Here is a 24,838-nt window from a genome sequence, read left to right as displayed (position 1 = left end):
AGGTGGGCACGTGCATTCTGATTACTGATTTTCCAGGTTGGGACATGGGACATCATACAGAGTTTTAGTGCAAGTTTCCAACATCCCCACCTCAACAGTAGGTGATATTGTCAATGGTGCGAGGTACAAACTTATCACGAAACTTTTGAAAGAAGTTATTAGATTTCCCCGATATGCTTACATTAGCAGACATTGGAAGGGACTTTGAGAAATGCTAGGTATTAATGTTGCTGGGGTTGCCATGTAAGAGTTAAAGTGACTGTTCAGTCCACTTCCAGGCCATAGTCGATGAACAGGGCAAATTTAATGAGATTTCTATAGGATATCCAGGGTCTGTTCATGATTTGCGAGTGCTTAAGAGTTAATCCAGTATACAGGCAAACTCCTCTGAATCCCTCTCCAGGATATTTTTTGTTGGGCGATGGAGGATACCTCTCACAGAGACCCATTTGTACCCTAACACCGTACAGAAATCCTGATCCAGAAAACCACTCATTGTTTTTAACACATGCTACAGCTGTGTACGTAACGTGGTGAAAGGAGCACTTGGAATGTTGAGCGCACAATGGTGGTGTATTTTTCTGAAAAGTTTGGAAATCAGTCACATTAATTACAGTTTGTGCCATAATGCATAAATTTTTTTTTTAAAGTAATGGCTGATGTACTGCCGCCTGTAAAGGAAGCTGAAGAATAATGGCAAGATGAAGTTTATTTAGAGCAACAAGAAATAAAGCTGTACAGTAAGAGACCACCTTGCCTGCAATCCTCGCAATCTGCAGATTTCAGCAGAAATGCTGGATTGATATGTTTCAAAGTTAATTTTTTGGGCCAAAAAATCTAACATTTTCAAGGTAAAGGTTTGCCCTCTAATAAGGGTTACACCATACAACAGTTATAACAGTCTTCACTGGAGTTCCATTCAGTGTCTCAACTCAGCTTAATGGCACGTAAAAAGTACAGCACTGGTGTTGACCCTCAGTTCTTCCTTTGTGCGTTTACTAAGGAGGGTGTGAGGTGGACTACTCACCCCCCCCCCCCCCCCCCCTTTTTGCAACCACTTCAGTTCCTGCACTACCTAACAAAAAGACCAAGACATATTTTTTTTATACCCGTGTTTCACTTTCGTCAATTGTATAATATTTTTTTACCCATTACTTTGCCACATGGAGAGAGATGATGTGACAAGCTAGGTACTCTTTCTCAGTTCCTTCTATAAAATCTAGTACTCACGTTACCACGAGGCTGGAGGAATAAAAAAAGTTCAACTTATAAAGACCAATGATGGTTGCAGTTGAAAGTGTGGAAAATCTCTTGCAAAAACAATAATGATTGGGCACAGTTGCATCATAAACACCTGTCAAGATAGATATGTTAATTGTGTGGGTGCCAGTTCACGGGACATTTACAAAGAAGAAAGGGAGGGAGAACCGTCAACACTGCCACTCAAGGGCGTCGCCAGCCGATGGCCTAGGGAAGGGCGGAATGGAGGGAGGGGGGGAGGACAAGTTGTGTGAAAAGTATATATTTTTTTGCATTTGGCTACATTATTTTATATCTCTAAGGCTCTAGGGGAGGGCAACTGCCCCCCCCCCCCCCCCCCCCCGGTAATGCACTTGCTGCCACATGGCCTCACACACATGTTCTGCAGTCTCTCTCTGGCTGTTTTTTAGAAGGACCCCCTTCCCCCCTAAACGAAGGGGAGCAAATACGCCTCTTGCTGGTGCCACGACATGGCAGACTGCGCTGTTCATGAAGCTTCAAGCAACTGCAGAGATATTATGATTAAACAAATTATACTTCTTCTTGGAGTAATATTTATTGAAAACCAATATACATTAGTTAATTACACACATATTCAACCACACAGTGCAATGCGACCTGTAAGCGACTAGATATGGTACTCCAAAGATACAGTACATGACTGCAAAAATAAAGTTTTGAATTAACTATTTCATGACGTAAGTAAACAGGCCTGCTTGTTCTGCTGTGAAATTGCTCTCATTCTGCACACATACATCATACTCGTGCTGCTGCGGAAAATATTGGCGCTAATATTTTAAGTTGGTTAGTGGAGGTCGATATTACGACTTAACAAAAGTCATGTCAAATTGTGTGCTAAATGATGCCCATTTAACAGTAAAAGAACAAACCGAGTTAAATAGAATCGGTTCCTTAAAAAGATTTTAACTTGTGTTTTCACAAATATGTACTCTCAATACACAAACACACATTTTAATACTATCTTTTAAGTGGCCAGCTAACTTTTCTTTATAGAAATGAACGAGAAAATTTTGTTTTATTTTTGAGTAGGCTTTTTCGGCAAAATTTAATTTTCATAAAGCCACCACTTGCGACATTTTCATTTTCAATTAGCTTCCTAATAAAGTTTTATGTAGAATACAGATGCTAGTTCACTGTAAACAGAATTATTACATCATTAGTATTGATGTTCACATAGTTATATTTAGCTATAGAATATATTTATATCCACAAGAATTAATATCGCTATTTACTTGCATCATTGGATGAACTAACATTTAGTTTCAAGGTTTTTTGATGGAAATAGAAAACACATATTTGTAGTTAATTAAATTACAGCTTTGTTTTATTCATCTTGACAACATTAAAAGATATGATTAAAAATAAATTTGGAAGAGTTAATATTCATGCTTTAGAATGGGTTCTGCTTTGTTTGGTAAATTATTTAGAATAGGGATATCAAGCTGCAGGTAGATGAGAACAGTGTGTGTTGCCAGCCTCAGGCAAGCAGGGTGATAGATTTTCATTTCAAACGGCAGAGAAAAAAGCAAAAATTTAAAAACTCAAACCATTATTCAAAAATTTTTTTTTATTTTGTAAGGAGTACAAATTGTAAAATTCTAACCTTGCTTGTTGAAAGTAGAAGTTGTATTTTGAGAAAACAGGTGAATTATTAAATTTTTTTTTGCAGCATTTACCTTAAACACTAATATTGTATGCCAAATATTATGATAGACAAATTTTTCCGTATACAAATTATTATCAGGCATTTCTTCAGTTTCATGGAAACCAACCGAGTATAAACTTCAACAAATTTTGATAGTTGCTGCTTAAAAGAAAATGTAAAACAGTTTAAATTAAATTTCCTTTACATAAAAAAGCAAAATAGCTCACTGCTGCAATCCCAAATTTTAAAATTATGTTATATCTCCACAATTAATTCATAAATTTAACTGTCATGTGTTAATAAATATCTCTAAATTTGACAGTACACAAAAAAAACCATTTTCTTAATACCTACAAAACTTTTTTCTAAGTGTGTCAGGCTAAGTTGAAGCCTGGTTCTTTGCTAATTTAGATGTTGGTTAGTAATTAAAATGTACCATAAATTAACTAAAGCACATTCGTACATCATTTTCACCAAACCACAGCTCCATCATAGATATTGTCTTGGGTTTTCTCAGTTCTTTTAGCAGTAAGTGAAGGAGAAAGGATAATGAATTGAATCACCATGGGAAAATTTGTCACATCTACAAGCTAAAGACATTTAATTTACCTTTCAATAAATTCACACAGCAAATCACCAGAAAATAAATACCACACTATAGCATGTGCATGACAAAGCAAACCGCCCATGAGTAGACAGTAAGCGAACCAGATGTGTGCAAACAGAAAAAAAATTCAAGCACACTGATGAACGAGTCTTATATCGGCACGCAAGTCATCATTTACTTCACTGTGAATTTATGTAGGGCAAGTTATGTAATTTAGAGTTTACATAACAATAAAATTTGCTTATTGTTAGTATAATTTAAAATAAATGTCCAATTATAAATTCTTTACTGTGCATCTGTTTGTAAGTGGTCACAATGAAAATTGTACCAATTATACTTCCAAGTTAATTTTAATGGCAGATTGCTACGAGTGGTGTAAATATTCAATAAAACACTACATCTGCCATTATAATATAACTGTTAGTTGCTTCCCCACAACAACACATATCACTGAATGGTCCCAAGTACTTACTCAAGCACATTAGAAGTACCAAAAAGTACATTAGTAGAAACTATACCTAGGCTTTCAGGGAAAAATAGCACTAGAATTACTCAAACTAGTTTTGCAGATAGATATTTGAACTACAGAAAACAGAAGTAGAAAGCACTGCTATGCATGCATCTGAAATATGATTTCTGCATTTTATTCTTTAACAGAAAAAAATACAAAGTACAGGTGTCATCTTGAAAATTATCTTCTTGCACTAAAATATTTCCACAGACACACTAAAGATTTAATGCATGGTTACCAATTAAACTTAAAAGTTTGTGACAAATAAGAATAACTAAAAAAAATTGCAGTATGGTAAAGAAAATCATAAAAACTTTTACCCTCACAGTATTAGAAACACATTCCACTTCTTAAACATGAAATTGTTTGTACAATTTTCAAGATAAATTTGTAATAGAAATGAAGAAAGAGCAATCTGAAAATTAAATAGCAAATGAAAGACTACTGTCTATCAAATACAGATTTTTTTTCCTATTCATCTCTATAACATTAATCTCAAATCATGACATGTGAAATTCTACCAGCAAGAGATTAAAACAATGAAATGAAAAAGTGTGTGTGAGAGAGAGAGAGTGTATAGTGTTTGACAGAAAAGAGAGATACACACAGAAGAACAAAGAGAGAATAAGAGACAAGCACAAGAGAGAAAAATTAATTTTTGTTACCTTGGGAAGAAATGTTCCAGCAATATTCATAAATATTTGCACAAAATGTTTTAACACACATTAGCATTTTGTTTCTTTTATTACCAAAAAAATAATCAGAACATGTCTTGGAAATGCATACAGTTTTTTTTCTCTTCAAATTATTAAAAAAAAAAATGCACCATATGATTAAATTCATACACAAAAGTAAAAACATATTATTTACATTATTTTTATATAAAAAAATATTTCCACACAGTTAGACTTAAAAGTTAAAAATTGCAACGGGTTCCACATCAATACTTTGCAAATGTATCTACTTTCAACCAAACTCTTAAAGCTGTACCAATCTCAAAATTTGCCATCTCTCTCTCCTAAACATATAAGTTTATGAGTATTGTCAGGGAAAAAAAAAATTAATACTTACAAACTGATCAAGTAAAATTAATATTTATTATGAAGTTAAAATTGTAAAGCTGGTACACACTGAAAATTTCAACATTTATCATGTGACCCGAAAATATAAATTATGATACGGTTCTTAAGAACATCATGCCAACATTAAAAATATTAACTAAGGAATCACATTGTTAAGTGGAAACACAATTCCTAATGGTACTTGAAATCAAAAGCATATGCAGAATTTCATTTGGGTGATGGAGCAGTTGGTGAGGGGGGAAATTAAAATCCTGCAAGGAATTTACGAAATTAAGCTAAAAGTGCAATAATAAATTCACAATTATAGAGGTAATCCAAATGAATTAATCTTCCTTCATGCAACATACACAATTGCATTTATGAAAATGCTTAAGTCACTGCATTTGGAGCTTAGTAAGCACATCATCTATGTTACAACACTACACCACAAAATGAATTTTTTCCTCACTAAACAACAGAGCTTGATGTTCAACTATAAGGCTGCAAATATAGTGGATAATTCACTCAATTGAACAGAAAACCATTTTTTATTCCGATTTACAATTTAAGTTATTTTAAAATTGTCATTAAATTTCAAATCTTTTATTTTTGCATGAGCACTTGAGCAGTAGTTACGTATTGCCTTGACAAAAGTAAATACAAACTACAATACCAACCTGTGGAGTACTCGGTTATTAAAACCTCTTTCTACACAAATACTCTAGTTCTAGCAAAATGAACTAACCCAATAACATCACTTTATAACAAAAGCCTCCTCATAACAAACTGCTAAGGCCCACCAAAACATACATTTAACAAAAGGCTTCTTCACCTCTACACAAGAAACAATTTTTTTTTTAAAATGAAACTTCTTTTTAACAAAGAGACAGAAGTACCAATTAATATTTTTTTCCATAAAAATAGCCATAAGTTACAAAGTGAATAGTGATAAAACCTAAGTAACACCGAAACAGGAGTCTGTACACTGCATAGTACCGAATTGCAACAAAAGTCACCTGAATTGCCTAATTTTTGTCCATTCATAACAGAAATAAAGAATGCAAAACTATGTCACAAACACTAATGATTGCTGTCTAAATTTAAAGGCATGATAGACAAGGAAAAAAAAAAATCATCTTATTCCTTGTGGACAAAACTAAATATATGCTTTTTGTTACTTTCGCCTCAGATCTTTAGAAAAAAGTCTTAATTTACAGCAGCATACTATTTTGCAAAAGGACTAACACAGAATCACGGGACTTGGGAATTCAGTCGATAACTGATATGAATGGATGATAAAAATGGATGTCGGCCATATGCTACTAATCAAATCTAAAGTGGATATATATATATATCCATATATACACACACACACCAATGTGAGATGAGGCTGGTGTATAGGACTTGCATACAAAGAAGGATGGTGAGAATGGTGAGAATGGAAGCTATGAAATGATGCTCCATGAGGAGAAACATGCGAGAAGGCTTTGAAAGAAAAGCAAATATTGGGTGGAGTATACAGTATCGTGGGATGTGGCACATTTTTCATCACAAAAAGCAAATATGATATTCTCATAATTTAATCATCTTCCCTGACTTTTCCTCATTTTGCCAAATTTCTGTACCTGTAGCAATTTTACTTGTAAGCTGTATGTTAATTTCAGAGCAATCCCTGATAATGCAAGGCCAACATCAAACTACTGCTCTATGCAGTACAAATTAAAAAGTACCTACATAACTTGTTAACTACAATCAGAAACAATTAAGTTCAGAGTTCAGTATAAAACAGAAATCTGTGGCTAAAATCTGTGCTCAGACTTTGTGAACCAGTCCACTTAAAAAAAAAAAAGAAAAAAATGTATCTAACTTGAAAATTTTAAAAGTATAACAATAAGATTAAATTGAAATAATTTTTTAAGTTAGGTAGTACAAAATTAATGTGGTAAGTATACTAGCTACTTATCTTCCAGGTACAGCTTTACAAGTTTGATCATTTATATTTCTCAAAAATGATAAATTAAATGGTCGGTTTGACCGACTACTTGAATTGACACATTTTCTTTTGGCTAACATTTCAATATATGTATGTATAATGCATAGTAAAAAGTAGTTTCAAAATGCTAGACAAGAAATGGAATACTACTTTTCATTTACATGGATTTAACTGTCCACTCCTATGTATCTAAACAACAAACTTGGGCGGTTATTAACTGCGTGCAAGTGTTCCATTCGTGCTGTGCTCGAAAACTAAACAGCTCATCACATCAAAATTCATGACAGCAATATTTTAATACTTTGTGTATCATGCATAACATTTTTACAATACTGTCAGAAATTCCTCTAAGAATACACAAAATTACAATTAATTTGAGAGATTCATAATTTCCTAAAGAATCTCATTATTATTCACGACTGAAACATCCTACCCTGCTTCTGTAATGAACACAATTTCTTATAAACGTTGAGATTCAAAATTGATATGCTATTTACCATCTTCCATACAAAACTGCACCACATACTAAAACAGCACAATTTTTTTAAAAATTTTAAAGGCAAAGTTACTGCAGATTTAAAATATGGTTGGCTAAAAAAATATATATAACATAAAAAAAATTTAAGTATGCAATTAGTGGGATAAATGAAACAAAAGGAGCTCTCATTTTTCTGCACTATACAATAATTAATACTGAGTAAGCTTCTTTCTTTTTCAATTAAAGGCACAATGTTTCTAATATTAACTCCCCATGGACAATATCTCTTTGCTCTCCATAGCAATCAAATAAAAAATAATATTATCTCTCTTCTTTTTTTCTCTCTCTCTCTCTCTCTCTCTCTCTCTCTCTCTCTCTCTCTCTCTCTCTCCTCTCACACCTCTTACCATGGCAGGTAAAAACTGCCTATTAACCATGTCAACAGCACATACTTTCCAGTTGTCCACGACAAAGAAATTTGCTTCTACAAAACAAAATATTGACCTTCATTAAAATTTTATTGGTTGTTAAAACATCATGAAAATATTTTAAACAAAAGTCAATTTTTTTTATTGTATTGTAAACAAATTTTTTTAAATGTTTAAAAACAAAACATTTTGTACACCACTTCCAGCCCCCATTCCATCAAGAGAAATCACATATTCACCAAACTGATACACCTGAAAGAAGCTCTCAAGAATTGACATTAGTTTGAGAAGTGCAATGGTCAAATTACAGGCAACAGTTAACAAAACTATACATTAGACACACAGCAAGAAACCACTGTAGCTAAGCAAATAACAGTCTGTTAAAGCCAGTACATGTAACTTGCTGATCATTTACTTCAGGCGATGGCAAAAACATCATTTGCAAACAATCATCTAAAAGAGTAAGTGTTAAATGCAACTTTACCATCATACGGAAATCTTCAAATCAATACTTATACAAAATAATAACTAGGTTGTAGTGGTGACTCAAAGCTTGTTTAGTTTCAATTTAAAAACTGCCTTAAAAAAACACACCAACCACATACATTTGCCATCACGTGAAGTCAGTTTGGAGAAGACATCTACATCAGGGTCACACAAAGCTATATTGAAAATGCATTATTTTCATCCATCATTCTTATACAATGTAGATTTGTCTCTGCTAATTTATATTATTCCTCATAATACAACACATGTTAACACAGATAAATACATACCAGTAAGAGTTTAGTTTATATGTTAGGTCAAAGGGTATAAATTGATAGGAGCATTAAACTACATAGCAAAGTCAAGTCTAAAGATATTTTAAAACTTACGCTTTGATCCCATTTATGCAAGAGGCACGATTCCCTATATGATACTTGTGTATGTTACATGTATATATCAAAAAGTATTTGCATGAAACATTTAGCATCAAGGTGACTGTAAAAAAACTTATTTTAAAAGAATTGTATTCAACCAAGTGTGATTTAAAAAAAAAAAATTAGTCCACTCTCCTTGTGCAAAACAGTGGACCTATACAATGTTCTACACACCTGAACCACAATAAATCTTATAAAAAAAAAAAAATATAAAAAAATATGCATGTTTTTGGATAATACATACCTATTATTATTAAGTTAGTACCTATAACAAAAAGTTGGGTTGTCTAGTACTTTTTGCATCAATAGGGAGAAAAATAAGAAGAATACACAATAATCAGTTAATACTCATTCCCATTGGTATGAATCAGAAAGAAGATAGGAAAATTCCACAAAGAATTGACTCAAACATGGTCAAATGAGTTAAGAGTTGTAAAAAAAAAAAATGTATAATCATTTCAACTGAGAAAATCTACTCACCATACCCTTTTATAATCCATATTTGTGAAGATGAAAACTACAGAAGTGAAAACACATATGTGAGGAAGTGGGATGTGAAGGCACACACAACCACTAGTGTAAAGATTGTGACATTTCGAGCAGTACAAAAATAAATGAGGTACTTGTGATATGTCCAACAGTCACAACGGAAGAAACTCTCAGTAATAAACAAGATTAAAGTAGACGCTGAGAAGGATGTTCATGCAAAACACAGCAGCTATCGCTGCCCGAACAGCCACAAGGCTCAAGGCAAGTTATAATTGAATGATCAGGATATCCACACCTCTCCAGCAACCAATGTCTTCAAAAGCACAAATTTTACAAGATATTTGTGTAAGGTTTGATTGTCAACTATCTTTATTTATTATAAAGTTTAGAAATACAGTATACCGCCATAAAAGATAGAAAAAGACTGCGTTTATACCGCCCCACACCAACAGAGTTGCAAAACTATATAATATAGTAATAAGTTACATACAGTTAACTCATTTAAAGCTATGACAACAATACTGTTTCAAATATATATATACTATATCTATAGAGCAGAATGAAGTAATGACACACATTTCACAGCATCACAATTGATTTACTAAATTATCCAAAACGTACATGTGAACACTTAAGTTAAAGATCATCCAAATGAAAGCCGCTTGAAAAACAAATTCAACAAGGACAGCAAAAGGGGCCAGGAGAAATACCACTCTCACGACACTTTCTAAGCTTGGTACCAAGATGCCACTGCACTTTCGACAGTAAACAAGCTAACTGCATGCTCTCTCTCTCTCCAACAGGAAACTTGAATGTCTGTCACGAGAAAAGATTGAACGATGACACACACTGTACTTATTGTAAGAGTAACTAAAAAATTTAACAATACTAAGACATATTTAAAACCAACATCTTACCCTATTTCACTAAGTATCTAAGACTGCTTTAAAAAAGTAAATATAACTATCATACTAATAATCAATTTTGTCTACATTTCTCACCTCTAGATACAACATGACCCCACTGTAAAAATTGAAAGTTTGGAAGTAGGCAATGCAAGTCTGTAAACATTTTTCTTAGATTTTGAACCAAGGAAAGGGAAATGGGCTACTCCCAAACTGCACAGCTGCATTAATCAAACATTTGAATGAAACTACATGTTGGAATGATTTACAAAAAAAAAAAAAAAAGTTGTTGATATTTTAATATACCACTTGCGTAAAGCATTTAGAAATCATTAAATTTTATACACTAATTTATAAGTGAGATTCTTAGTTACTTCAAAACTTTCACTAGAGTACCAATAAAAACTATCAATTCTTGCAACATAAATTAGTTGCAGTGTATTTATCAACTGTAAAAAAATAACACCTAAAACACAAAGTCTAAGCTGCATTTTGAATGAATGAATTAACCATAAAAATATGAAGCAAAAAATATCTCTATATTCATCATAGAATAAAATTATGAAAATGGAAGAAAAATGGTAAGAAAATCTGTGTAGTAAATTGGTGCACATATGTACAGAAATCATGAAAGTTTTTTTTTTGCCTGTTTACCAACAGTTGAATTTGCTCTTCCCAAGGGACGTACAAAAACAAGATTTCCAACAGGTTCAAGTTTTGTAAACATAATAAAAAGAAGACTAATTTTCACAGAAATAGCAATACAAGACATTTCTCTAAATTAATAACTTCGTTTACTTTATGTATTAAGCATTTATTCAAAGTTAAACAAAAAAGATGTGACCAGTTTATATGCATTTAATATTTGCTCGTATATCATTATCAAAGATCAGTTGTATCATTTAATTAAAAAAATATTGGTTCACATTGGTATCTGTAAGATCAGAATCTGTTCCACACTAGTTGCATAATAGGTATCTACTGTTGAAATTTAAATTTTGTAATTTTGTTGCATGTGTACTTGAATTTTTGACCATGTGTTACAGGCTACTGCTGTATGTAATACAGGAAGACAAAATCTTTAATGTAAAAAACCTGCTAGAGTAAAAACTCTATGATCATCAAAATCTTTTTTATACTTGGCTCGAGCTCAACTCAAACTATCATTGCTTGTACATCCGTATCCTTCCAAAACAAATTAATTATAAAAATAACTAACCCAAGTGGATAAATCTTTCTTAATTTGAAGGACAAAAACAATAATTATACATATTGCTTAGCTTCCAAATAATTTAACATGATTACAGCACTGTGTTTCAATTAAAGGCTGAAATCCTACAGAGATTGTATAACTCTTCTGACACTGCTATTATTTTATGTTGCTGTTAATGTTTCATGATAGATAAACAAGAACTGGCAATTGCATAATTCTGTCGTCTCTCTACAATTAACAATTGATAATATTTTAAACGCTTTAAATTTACACCACTATACTACATCAATTTTTAAGAATATCTGTGTATGCATTCTTCCTACAATGAACAAATGTAAAAATATGTATCCAAAATGTCATGATTTAATATTTAGGATATATAATGATTATGTAAATTAACAAACATCAACCATTTACAATTATAATATTATTACTTAGTTTCTATATAATCATTATATTATAATTCAAAAAATAGCAAATGCTGATGTGTATATTTTACTGAAGTTGTTTTGCTAACCTGAAATGTGGAATAAAATGCCCCTAAACATTACTGCGCAATTTTTGCTTCTATAACTATTTATGCACTACACTCATGATAACTTTAAGTAGTTAAATTTTGCAACACAGTGACTGCAAATACAGAGAAACACCATGTCTCTTCACTAACACATAAGAAAATAAATTTGATAACAGATATGTCACATACAATGTTCCCTAAGTTGAGGCCAATAACCGTAACTTTGTGTATCATTACATAAATAAAAAAAAACCTTAGTCAACACACGTGTGACACAGTTCTTGTAATACATGATAAAAATCTAACCTTACCAATGACAACTTTCCCATACAAGAGAAGCTTGTGCAATAAACAACTTAAATGTGCGATGTTACATCACCCCCCGTGTTCTTCAAAAAGTTAATGATTCATTGAGAATTTAATATGCATACTACATGCCCTCATACAAACATACATACAAATAAATTTAAAAATCCAAACTTACACCCTAGCTTTCATCTACAAAAGTAACTACACTACGTCCACTTTACAAAGTTGTTTGTTCTCCTATTTCACTGTCTCATAGCATCAAAATAATACTTAATTCATAGCATACTTATTGTGTGCATTACACTCCACTTGATAGCAACGACTGATTCTCAGTTCCACAATCTTCTCAATACACAACGTAAAAATATATCATACTGACCAGTCAAGAATTTCTTTTCCTGATTTGTCCTTTCCACAAAATTAACATTATGCCAATATATGTAACATAAATGGACAGAAATTAAAAATCTGAAATTTGAAAATTAACATGCCAACTGCTGCTTATTTGCATCTTACTAAAACCCAACAATCAACACACACATTTTACTACAAGATTTGGTTTCAATGTCTACTAAGTTCCAATTATTCTGGTGCAGCACTACATTTCATAAAGCATAAATAAACCTTACACATACTAACATGCAAGTGCCCAATGCATTCTTGGCAACATTTATAGAAAATGTAAATTTATTAGTAAACATTGGAAACCCTGTATAAAGTCTCATTAAAATTATTAAATGCAAAAGTATTTTTTTTTTACCAAACTAGGACCAAACTGTGACTGCACAGAACACAATTCCTTACGAAGTAGAAAACTAACATCACAACTTCAATAATTAACATTAAGTAAATAATAAAAATGTACAGTAAAACATTCCTGTTCTGATAAACTGATGAGAGTTATTTTAGAACAGGTAGTAGTACAATACAACTAACCGTAACTGGAATACTGCTTCATTCAACTTGATATTCATGCTGGTTGATAAAACTAACTCAACACAAAAATCTTTTTATATTGATAATACGTACTCTCACAAATCAAGAAAGCGTCTCTCTAAATTAAATACAACATAATAAAATACTTTCAACACTTCTTTATGTACTAAGTTTTTCTTTATATATTTGTCAAAGACAACCCAAAAATAGACAGTTCCATTTTTATAATTTGTATGATTGTTTCTATTTGTAATGCTAGTCATCAACTGTCTATATCAAAGCGTTTGATAGAAACACGAATAACGTAGCATAAAATATATACAGTCATCTATTTTGGTCTCATTCTTAAAACTGGTACATTCTTTCCGCAAGTTAAGTTAAATATATTTTAACTATCTTCCTGGTAAATAATATATACGTAGATAATATATATATGGTAGCAAAACATTTGTCCCTGATAGTAATTGCAATACGCGATAGCATTTCTTAAGAAAAAATAAGCGTGACCATGATCTTCATCGTGCCACGGCTGCTTTGCTTCCTTGCACATGAATCTTCGAGGTGATGCCGTACAAAGTTCTGAACCATTCCTGATGTGCGTCATTCTTACCCAGCTTGATAAAAAAATAAAGCCATCAAACTTTTGCAATCCAACCAAATCTCCAGTGGTTAGATGCTCGATTTTGAAAATGAAACTCGCAGATGGTTTGATTCACTCAGCTGGTAGTTGTGCATTTTCTACAAAAAAAAAAAAAAAGACATATCAGTAAGGACAGCTTTGAAGGCTGCTAACTTGCAATCAGACAGCCAGACCTACCGCCCACCAGGAGAATGGGTAAGGCCAGCCAACACGTAGCAACAAAGAAAAAAAAAACCACTGGCTTGTGACGTCACACACGTTTACAAACTACAAGGAACCATAGACTAGATCAGCTGGGGTCCAAGTCCAGTGAGAGGCAAGTAAACTTATCTTATGTCAGTTTGCTGTTTTTGAACATTATATTGAACTCCCCAACAACCTGACACTACCAGCTTTTCATAAAGTCTGCCGATCAAAACAAAGGTTAATCTTGCTTGTTTGCCCCCAACAGAATATGCAGCAGTGATTCAGAAGTGGTCGGGGGCAAATAAAATCCCTAAAGATTGGGGGGTTTAAGATCGACAATTAAAGTCTCATTTGCCATCAATAGAGGCACGATTATATGGTAATGCGTGATAAAACGAAATAACACCGAAAACCGCTTGAAAACACGAAATAAAACGAAATTGTGCGAAATTCGCGATATGTCACGAAATTTCGTCTATCCTGATTATTTACGTTTTTTTTTTCTTTTTTCCATTCTGTAAGGACAATTCACTATCTTCAGCACAATCAAATATTTCTGACAGTAACTAGCAGCCATATATATTATATGCGACAGTGATTCATTATAGATTATAAAATGAAGTCTCGGAATTAATGTAATATTTTCTTTAAACGGTAATCTTGTGTACCATAATAATTTAAGATGTTGATAACTATGATACAATGGCCGCCGTTCACTTTATGTAAATACAAAAATAAAAAACGTCCAAAATGTTTTTCTATGATTACGTTTTTAATCATTAAAATATTACACACTAAAACGCATTGCATTTGCTGTTTATTTAAAATAAAGTACGTAGGGTATGAAAATAAAATTAACCTTGCTTAACGTAACGATTGTAAATAATAAATAGTACATGTTTATGTCGGTATTAATTTTCACGTACGTATGTTGGTATTTGGTATGTATTTGTATTCGCATCTATTCTCCATTGTTTTGATCTTTCCAGCACGGCAAATTTTAGCGTATTTAGAGGTTAAATTCTTCCTATGTTATTAAAAAATTTTGATAATGCCTAAAGCGAAGGTTTCTGCCAGTGACTGATCGAAAGAATTTTCCAGCGAAGGATTTTATTTCAGTGATAAAATTTTAATGTGCAAATTCTGTAACTGCAGGCTAGACTACGAGAGACGCGATACGCTTGTGAAACATGTCGCGAGTGAGAAACATAAGCGTTTGAGGCAAAACTCATCTCTTAAACGACATCCTTGTCTAAGAGTCTTTAATGCCATTAATTTGCTGTTCAACCCAAGAAATGTGAGTAGGGTTAGCATAGAAGATGCAAACCTATAGAAGTCTCTGCATAACTTGCCTTCTGTTTCCCATCTTCCCATTGATAAATTCATACATGGCTATGTTGCTTTCAAAAAAATAATTGAGGATTAACTTTCATTGCCAGAAACAAGCCAAATTGATGTTGCAAAGGTACTTTGCTCCCTTAAAGGGGACTACAGTGAATTTGCTCAAGCCAGTTTAAGGGCAATCTGGTTCCCAACATCAAATGTTGATGCAGAACGTTCATTTTCCAGGTACTCACTGGTAGTTAGTGACAGAAGACAACGTCTCACTCCAGAAAATGCGGAAAATTTAACTATGATAGCATTTAAATAAAACCGTTAATTTATGAATTTGCAAATGAACTTAATTATCTATGAATTTGCAAATGAACTTAATTGTAATTAGATCATGAGGTTTTAGTGTTTATTAATTTTTATTTTAATAAATTTGCATGTCGTACAGAAAAGTAAGAACATTTTGCCGTGGGTATATTGAGCAAAAAAAATAAAACCATATAACACCGAAATCTTTATTTCTTTACACCGAAATTTGTCTTAAAATAACACCACAAAATCTTGACTCTAGCCATCAACACCATGCCAAAAAGTAGGATTAATATACTCAGTACTATGAAAATTTTCTTTATCAAAACATGCAAGGACATTCCATCTGTTCAACTAGAGGTTTCCGACGACAAGGACAACCCCAAACCTATATTTGCCGGATGATCAAAATTAGGGCCATCGAAACAAATGAAATTTTAAGAAGTATTTCTGTGTTTGTCATGTTTTATGGTCATATTATGCAATGCTTTTTAAGTTGTTCTGATTACTTACTTGCTTTATTGTAAAGAATAAGCCCTGAGGTGTTATTATTTTTACCTGTTTTGAGTATGTATTTATATTTTTACATTCACGTATTTAAGTATTGCTTTTAGTCAAAAAGCTGTTGCCATGTGCAATGATTAGCTGGTATTTTGTTCCCCAGGTATTTTAGGGATTGGTTAAAATTGATGTCATCGTACAATTTTATTTAATTTATTTATTTATTTATTGCTGGAAAAGCCTGATTACAAGGGGCAGAAAATTTGTACAATGGTATGTTTTTGTGAGGGCTGTGCTGTGATTGGTTGGAGAGGCCGTGCACCTGCCGCTTCCTTTGGATGGTACGCAGTTGCACATAGTCTCGTCAGGTAAAGTCTGTACTGGGTACCGAGAGGTTACGTGTCGGGAGGTGGCTCACTACAAATATATTAATGTCAGTAGAATAGTATGTTTTACTGTAGTAGTTCAGGTGCTACCTGCATAATGAACCTTTTTTAGTTTTTCTAACTTTAAACCAGAATTTTTTTTACTACAGTTGTCAGTATTATCCCACCACAAGGATCAAGTGAAACTTATCTTTGTTTCGAGGACGTAGTCCTTCGGCTTTTACCGTTTTTTTTTTTATATTTACCTTCTGTACCTGCGGACAGTCAACTTGATTTTTTGTTTTGAAATCAGAGCCGAGATTATGAGTTAATTATTTGTAGATTCGACATGTACTTTTTCTCGAGGTTTAAAAATGGCGGCTGTGATGACTGGAGAGTTTTCATTAAGTATTAATAAAAAACAGTGAAAATCAGTTTTTGTCTGAGACATTATTTCAGCAACGAATCCTCTACAGTAACATTTAATAAATAACAATTTTTTACAATAAATTCACTTATTTGCTTGAAACTAGATCTTAAAAATGGACTTCATGCTGGCAGCTTATTAAACATTCAGCACGACTGTGTTCATGCTTCTTTGGCATCAAAAGACAGTGTATGTTCCTTTCTAAAGTAGTATCAATTTGTTTGGGTAACAGCTTGAATTTAAATACAACTAAGTTTAATTTACAAATTATCAAAACTTTTTGTGAAAATCCACCGAAATGTCACAGGCAAACATTCTAAAAATGAGAGTTTAATCTAGTTAATAGGGCTATGTATTGTATCTACAGTAACTTACAACATTGTCTGCAACGTAGTTCCCCTTTAGTATGAATAGTCAAGAGTGTACTGTATTAAATTTCCAAACGTTTTGGTATTAAACCCATGCAAACTTTCACATGTATTTTACACAACAGAAAACAGTTGTGAATAACCTATTGATAGAGCCACAATTATATGGTAATGCGCGATAAAACGAAATAACACCGAAAACCGCTTGAAAACACGAAATAAAACGAAATTGTGCGAAATCCGCGATATGTCACGAAAGTTCGTCTATCCTGATTATTTACGTTTTTTTTTCTTTTTTCCATTCTGTAAGGACAATTCACTACCTTCAGCACAATCAAATATTTCTTACAGTAACTAGCAGCCATATATATTATATGCGACGGTGATTTATTATAGATTTTAAAATGAAGTCTCGGAATTAACGTAATATTTTCTTTAAACGGTAATCTTGTGTACCATAATAATTTAAGATGTTGATAACTATGATACAATGGCCGCCGTTCACTTTCTGTAAATACAAAAATAACAAACGTCCAAAATATTTTTGTCTAAGATTACGTTTTTAATCATTAAAATATTACACACTAAAGCGCATTGCTTTTACTGTTTATTTAAAATAAAGTACGTAGGCTACGAAAATAAAATTAACCCTGCTTAACGTAACGAATGTAAATAATAAATAGTACATGTTTATGTCGGTATTAATTTTCACGTACGTATGTTGGTATTCGGTATGCGTTTGTATTCGCATCTATTCTCCATTGTTTTGATCTTTCCAGCACGGCAAGTTTTTGCGTATTGAGAAGTTAAATTCTTCCTATGTGATTAAAATTTTTTTGATAATGCCTAAAACTAAGGTTTCTGCCAGTGACCGATCGAAAGAATTTTCCAGTGAAGGATTTTATATCAGTGATAAAATTTTAATGTGCAAATTCTGTAACTGCAGGCTAGACTACGAGAGACGCGATAGGTACGCTTGTGAAACATGTCGCGAGTGAGAAACATAAGCGTTTGAGGCAAAACTCATCTGTTAAACGACATGCTTGTCTAAGAGTCTTTAATGCCATTAATTTGCGGTTCAACCCAAGAAATGTGAGTAGGGTTAGCATAGAAGATGCAAACCTAGTCTCTGCATAACTTGCCTTCTGTTTCCCATCTTCCCATTGATACATTCATACATGGCTATGTTGCTTTCAAAAAAATAATTGAGGATGAACTTTCATTGACAGAAACAAGCCAAATTGATGTTGCAAAGGTACTTTGCTCCCTTAAAGGGGACTACAGTGAATTTGCTCAAGCCAGTTTAAGGGCAATCTGGTTCCCAACATCAAATGTTGATGCAAAACGTTCATTTTCCAGGTACTCACTGGTAGTTAGTGACAGAAGACAACGTCTCACTCTAGAAAATGCAGAAAATTTAACTATGATAGCATTTCAATAAAACCGTCTTAATAGTAACTTTGGAAGTGCTTAATTGTGTAATTTTGTAGTGTATGTGATTGTAATTAAGTCGTGAAATTTTTAGTAGTTACAGTAAACTCCCGGTATATCGCGCCCTGATTGATCGCGGAATCGGGTATATCGCGGGTCAAACCATGTCCCCCAATCATAAATGAATAATAATAATAATGGTTGACAGCCGATTAGGATAATTTTGCGTCGTAACTCACAAACTAAGTATCGGGCAGAAAAAAGCCGAGGCGTAGAAAATGTCCGCAGCGAAATTCTAAACAAGATATCTCCGTACATTATTCCTCTATCTTGTAGGGTTTTCAAACTATGGTCCAATCCAGCCCAGTGTAATTTTCTGAAACACTAGTTCTTAACGTCGCTTTATTTCACAAATGAAGCATCGGACAGCGGACCCGATAAAGCCCACCGTCCAGCGACATTATCCAGCGTGACTCGGCTGGGGATTGATGTTGGATAGGCTTGGATGACGGCAAACGCTGGAAGGGGAGTGGCGCCGCGGGTGGGAGGGGAGAGGCGAGCCGAGAATATGCGACCAAGTCACCCGGGTAGACGGGAGGGGTGGAATATAATCGCTAGTGATGAGAGGGGCGATGAGTAAGCAGAAAGGGGGGAAGTCTAGTGACCTTGAGTATGTAGTTCACTTATTTCCCGTCTGCACACTTCTCGTGGTCACGTGTGTTGACAAGCAGAGACAAGTCATTGTTGACCGTACGTTACTGAAGCCGTGTTTTTACAGTGAGTCTTGTTAGCGCTTGGTACGATGTCACAGAAACGAAAAACTCATTCTATAGCAGATAAACTAAAAATCATTGAGCGTGTGAAAAAAGGTGAGACGAAAGCGAGCATATCACGCGAGTGCGGTATCCCAGAAGGTACAATCAGAGGGTGGATGAAAGAGGAACAGAAACTGAGAAATTTTGTGGATGTTATTGAAAGTGATGTAGGGTTGCAAAGAAAAACACTCAAGTTAGGTGAAGACAGTGAACTGGATGAATGCCTTTACAGGTGGTTTTTAATTAAACGAAGTGAAGGTGTACCATTGTCAGGACCTATTTTGAAGGCTCAAGCTGTGAAGTTTCATAACGATTTGCATGGAAAGACGGACTTCAAAGCTTCAGAAGGGTGGTTTTCGCGATGGAAAGTTCGTCACGGAATACAGCAGGCAAGCATCGAAGGCGAAGCCCGATCTTCTGACAGTGTGTCTGCAATACAATTTCCTGAACAACTGCACAAGGTAATGAGTGACGAAAATTTGACAGATGATCAGGTTTATAACTGTGACGAAACAGCTTTGTATTTTCGACTACTTCCGACAAAATCTCTAGACCTCAGAAATTCAACAAATAGGTCTGGATTTAAACAGAATAAGGATAGAGTTACTCTTCTTTTTGCCGTCAACAAATCAGGCAGCCACAAACTCAAACCACTCTGTATCGGAAAAAGTCGAAGTCCAAGATGCTTCAAGCATGTAAACATGAAGTCGTTGCCTGTTACGTATGTGCACACAAAAAATGCATGGATGACGGCCGAGATATTTTCCAAGTGGTTCAATGAAGAGTTTGTTCCGTCAGTGAGAAGCCATCTGCGGTCACTGAACCTAGAAGAAAAAGCTATCTTGACACTTGACCACTGCCCAGCACACCCATCTGCTGATTTGCTGCAGTCACGAGATGGAAAAATAAAAGTTATGTTTTTGCCGAAAAATACCACTGCTCTGATCCAGCCCCTCGACCAGGGTATTATAAGAGCATTTAAAGCTCACTATCGACGAGAACTTCTCAGCGCAATTGTAAGTTCTGACGATGACATGGAGGCTTACCTAAAATTGCTTAACCTCAAGGCGGTAGCCTATTCCGTGGGACTAGCGTGGCAAAGTGTTTCCCAAGCAACCATTCAGCATTGTTGGAAAAAGTGTTCTTTTTCCATCAGCGAAACAAAGAACTTCAGTGATGAGCCGTTCCTAGGATTTGGTGACAACGATGTACAGTCTGCACGTAATATTGTTGACTCCAACCTATCTTTGGATGACCTAGTGAATTGGGCTGAATGCGACAGTAGTGATCCTGTGTCAGAGACCGTCGACGAACTAGACATTATTGCAGCTGTGCGGGACGAGAATGATGGTGATGAAGACGAATGTGAAAGTGAAGTGGACGAAACGGAAGTGCCAAGTGTAAGACAAGTAATCAACAACATTGATCAAGTCATATTGTGGTTGGAAAGACAGAGTGAGCCAAATCATGTCCCGTTGCTTTACCTGGCAAACTTAAAGCATTATGCAGAACAGAAACGCACTGCATTAGTACGCCAAACAAAAATGTCCGATTATTTTAAAAGAAAAGAATAGGTACATATACATATGTAATGCATATGTATATTTTAGTGATTGTGTAAATGCTCCACGCTGTAAATGTAAATTTGAGGGCAGTTTTTTTTTTATTTACTGTCTGACCCGTCCCATGCTGTGCTGTCTTGACAGGGGAGGTTGCGGTATTCTGTATAGCAGTGGGTGGGGCGGGGTAGTTGTATACTTTCGGAGAGGGAAAAGGTGGGAGGGAAAGATAAGGCGTAGAGAAAGGTAGAGATTGGAGCGGGCAGAAACACGGTCGGGAGGAGGGGGTGGGGGAGGGAATGTGATCACGCAGCACACAGGCAGAGCATGAGTCACTTGACTGAGCAGCGTCGCTGCGTACAAGGCAAAATCAGGTAGTCCAGTGTTTAAAATTCCACTCCAGAATCTTCCCGTTTAGTGTGGAGCGCTTACACAAACTATGACTTATTTAATTTGTTTACATCTTTTGCTGTACAGTATGTACTGTATTAATTGGTATTTTACTGAACATCTGTATATAAATGTTTTGTTACAACGTGAACCTACAGACGTAATGTTATTGGGTAATTCATTGTATTATACACGTTCATATTTTTACTTTGGTATAATGTTTTAACATTAAATAGTAAAGTAAATCAACTAGCGTATTTTTAATCTTTGCCGAGGAATTCCCAGTGGTCCAATACTTACGTGAACCATACTGTACCACTTTTGCCGTGAGGTCGTAAACAAGCCCCGGAAATGGTTTTGTGTAGCGGCCTCCCGACCTTTAACCAGAGGCTGGGGAATATAACACTTGCCGATCCGAGCTACACACACTCAGCAACTCGACACAGCGTTTGGTGGAATAAATAAAGACAAAGTTTAGCAGACTTTTTAATACGGCGCCGCTGATTGTGCTAAAATTAATTTGGCACAATTTTTGTTTCCCACATGTGACCATTTATAATTTACTGTAAGCATGGATAATAAAGTTTAACCACTTGACATGATAGACGATTCTTTAATTTTTATTGTACGAATGCTAGAATCGTTTTTCCCGTATCTGCGGCCTACTTCTGCAAAAGACACGCTATGTGTAAGTAAATCTAGAATTTTTATTTTGTCAATCAAACTCGGTACTTTGCGATTCATATTCGGTTTGAAGTATCACTACGGCCTTTCTATTTAGAAGACTTCGACCACAGAATCGTGTGTAACCGCACACACTGCACTTACTTTGTTACGGACACTGACGAAGCAGATACTGTGGCTAACACCACGAGACTGGCAGCAGCTTGTGTGCCGCACGTGTGTATGGCGGCGTGTGGCGCGCTCGTAGGCCGTGCGACAAACTGTGCGCGGCAAGCGGAAAAATAAAAAAAAATTCAACATTTAATATATATCTTTAAAAGTTATTATTTTTATTTTTTTTTCACCCGCGTTAAGTGAACACTGCGGATGCAAAGTCCGCACATAAGGCGGGCCGTCTATACTGTGCGTGCTTGCCGACCTATTAGAACACAGGCGGTGTTTTATGCCTTTTGACCTTGGTCACATCGAAACATCGCGGTTATGCAACAACGCGGGTAAAAGTTATGTCCCCCGACAACCGCGTTAAATAGGGAGTGTACTGTATTTAAAAGGTTGAATTTATGAATTTGCAAATGAACTTAATTATCTATGAATTTTCAAATGAACTTAATTGTAATTAGATCATGAGGTTTTAGTGTTTATTAATATTTGTTTTAATAAATTTGCATGTCGTACAGAAAAGCAAGAAAATTTTGCCGTGGGTATTTTGAGCAAAAAAATAAAACCATATAACACCGAAATCTTTATTTCTTTACACCGAAATTTGTCTTAAAATAACACCACAAAATCTTGACTCTACCTATTGACCATCTGTTAACTCCATCGGTTCTTGGGCCAATCACAAACTTTAAAGAACCCTTAGACTGATCTTACACAAGCAAATAGCCAACGCTATCTCAATACCCACAAAACGACAACCAGGCTAATAATTATATAATCTGTAAATGTAAAATCTAGTGAAGCCAATTTCACCTTCTTTTAAAAGGGCCAATCTACATAAAAATGCTCGCTGTGACAATAAATCGTGTCAGTTTTTTACATAATAAAATTTTTTGGCTGTTCCCAAAAGGCTTACAAATTATGACATGTGCTGTCTGAACTAGAAATCAGCAGGGCCTAACTAGGCATTTTCAGTTACAATAAAAATGTTGTTAGTTTTAAAAATTTGAATAATAATTAAAGAGGATAATTTTTATTTTAAAGATCCAACTTAACTGAATCATTATATTAGCTAAAAAAACTTAAAATAAAAGCATACGTTGAAAACTATCTTTTTCCCCCCAAAAAATATTGGAACTTAATGATCCACATAAAATTATGATTTAAAATCATAATTATTTCAGTCTTCTTTTTAATGAATCAAAAATATAGCTTGTTTCATACTCAGTATAATATAAGCAATACTGATAACTTACAATCAGTGCGATGACAGCATCATCCATTGATGCCATCTGAATCAGGGCCATCTTCCTGTCTTTACTGTAAACAATTCCCAAATCCACAATTCAGTATGAGCAGCAAAAACATACAAAAAAAAAAAAGAGCACGTGTAACTCAGTGCACTTGATAGAAGCGAAACTTCTTTGGAAATTCAAACCTCGACACTTTCAAGTATATCATAATAGTCCAGTAAAGTTAGCCAAAATATTCATGATTAGCCTAAATAATTAGAGTAATTTTGAAAATTGGTACAGTTGTTACTTTGAGGTGTCCCAGTAAACATACTAAAAAAATTTCACAGTGGTGGGGGGTGAGCTGAATGGGTTCATTGTTGTAGTTTTAGCCACATATCAATAAAAATAATCTTTTAACTTCAGTTTTCAAGCCACAATTCTAAGTCAAATGTAAAAATGAAGTTATTTGGAGTTGCTTTCTATTTATTATGTTAGGGAGTGAGGATATCAACCGCTTGTTATTGGGTGCTTGTACTAACTGCATCCCTTCAGATTTTGACCCAGAGGAAGATGAAGTTCACTCAGATAAAGATGACTGATATGTTTGATTTTTATAAATGAACTCTGACAACTTTTTTGTATTATGCATTGTTTGTTTGGTCTTATATCGTGGCTTGTTGCAATTTTTTTTTTTAAGAACCTAAGAGCCATAATTTATAATTTTCTACTTTTTCATGTTTAACCCTCTGTATCTGCTTAGGCATTAACTTTACGGTAAATGCATATATGATTTTGTAGAAAATTTTATGTACTTTAATTTTTTGAAGATTACTTTTAACTCTAAACCTCACAGTTATCGATATATTAGCCAAAAACCTGAAACAATGAACTTTAAAGCAGCTCCCCCACCACGGGGGACTTTTGGTATGTTTACTGGGACACTTCAAGGTACAAATGTACCAATTTTAAAAACTATGCGAATTATTTTGTTTAAATTGGCTAATTTTACTGGGCTATAAGGGGTAAAGCTGTAAAAAGAAAAAATGAATTAAGACAATTTTCTAAAAAACTCATAGTACATATAAATAGGATTTCAGGAAAGTATTTAAGGATAAAAGTGAACACATAGCCAAAATATCAGTTC

The 24,838-nt window shown here is 34.2% G+C and overlaps 1 protein-coding gene across 9 annotated transcripts in view; it reads right to left on the bottom strand.

Moving 5' to 3' along the window:
- Nucleotides 1-3,499: 3,499 nt before the first annotated feature.
- Nucleotides 3,500-24,838, bottom strand: part of LOC134527909 (polypyrimidine tract-binding protein 1) — a 797,394-nt gene continuing 776,055 nt past the window's right edge. For all 9 annotated transcript variants that reach the window (XM_063360936.1, XM_063360934.1, XM_063360940.1 and 6 more), the window contains 2 exons: nucleotides 23,716-23,779; nucleotides 3,500-14,031 (listed from right to left, as the gene is read on the bottom strand). In XM_063360936.1, the coding sequence (XP_063217006.1) occupies nucleotides 13,963-14,031; nucleotides 23,716-23,779 (133 nt within the window). In that variant the 3' untranslated portion in view covers nucleotides 3,500-13,962. The remainder of the gene's footprint in view (nucleotides 14,032-23,715; nucleotides 23,780-24,838) is intronic.

This window comes from Bacillus rossius, chromosome 1 (assembly GCF_032445375.1).
Source record: "Bacillus rossius redtenbacheri isolate Brsri chromosome 1, Brsri_v3, whole genome shotgun sequence".
Taxonomy (NCBI): Eukaryota; Metazoa; Arthropoda; class Insecta; order Phasmatodea; family Bacillidae; genus Bacillus; species Bacillus rossius.
Note: the sequence above shows the minus strand (reverse complement) of the source record. Positions and strands in the feature narration are given on the sequence as shown.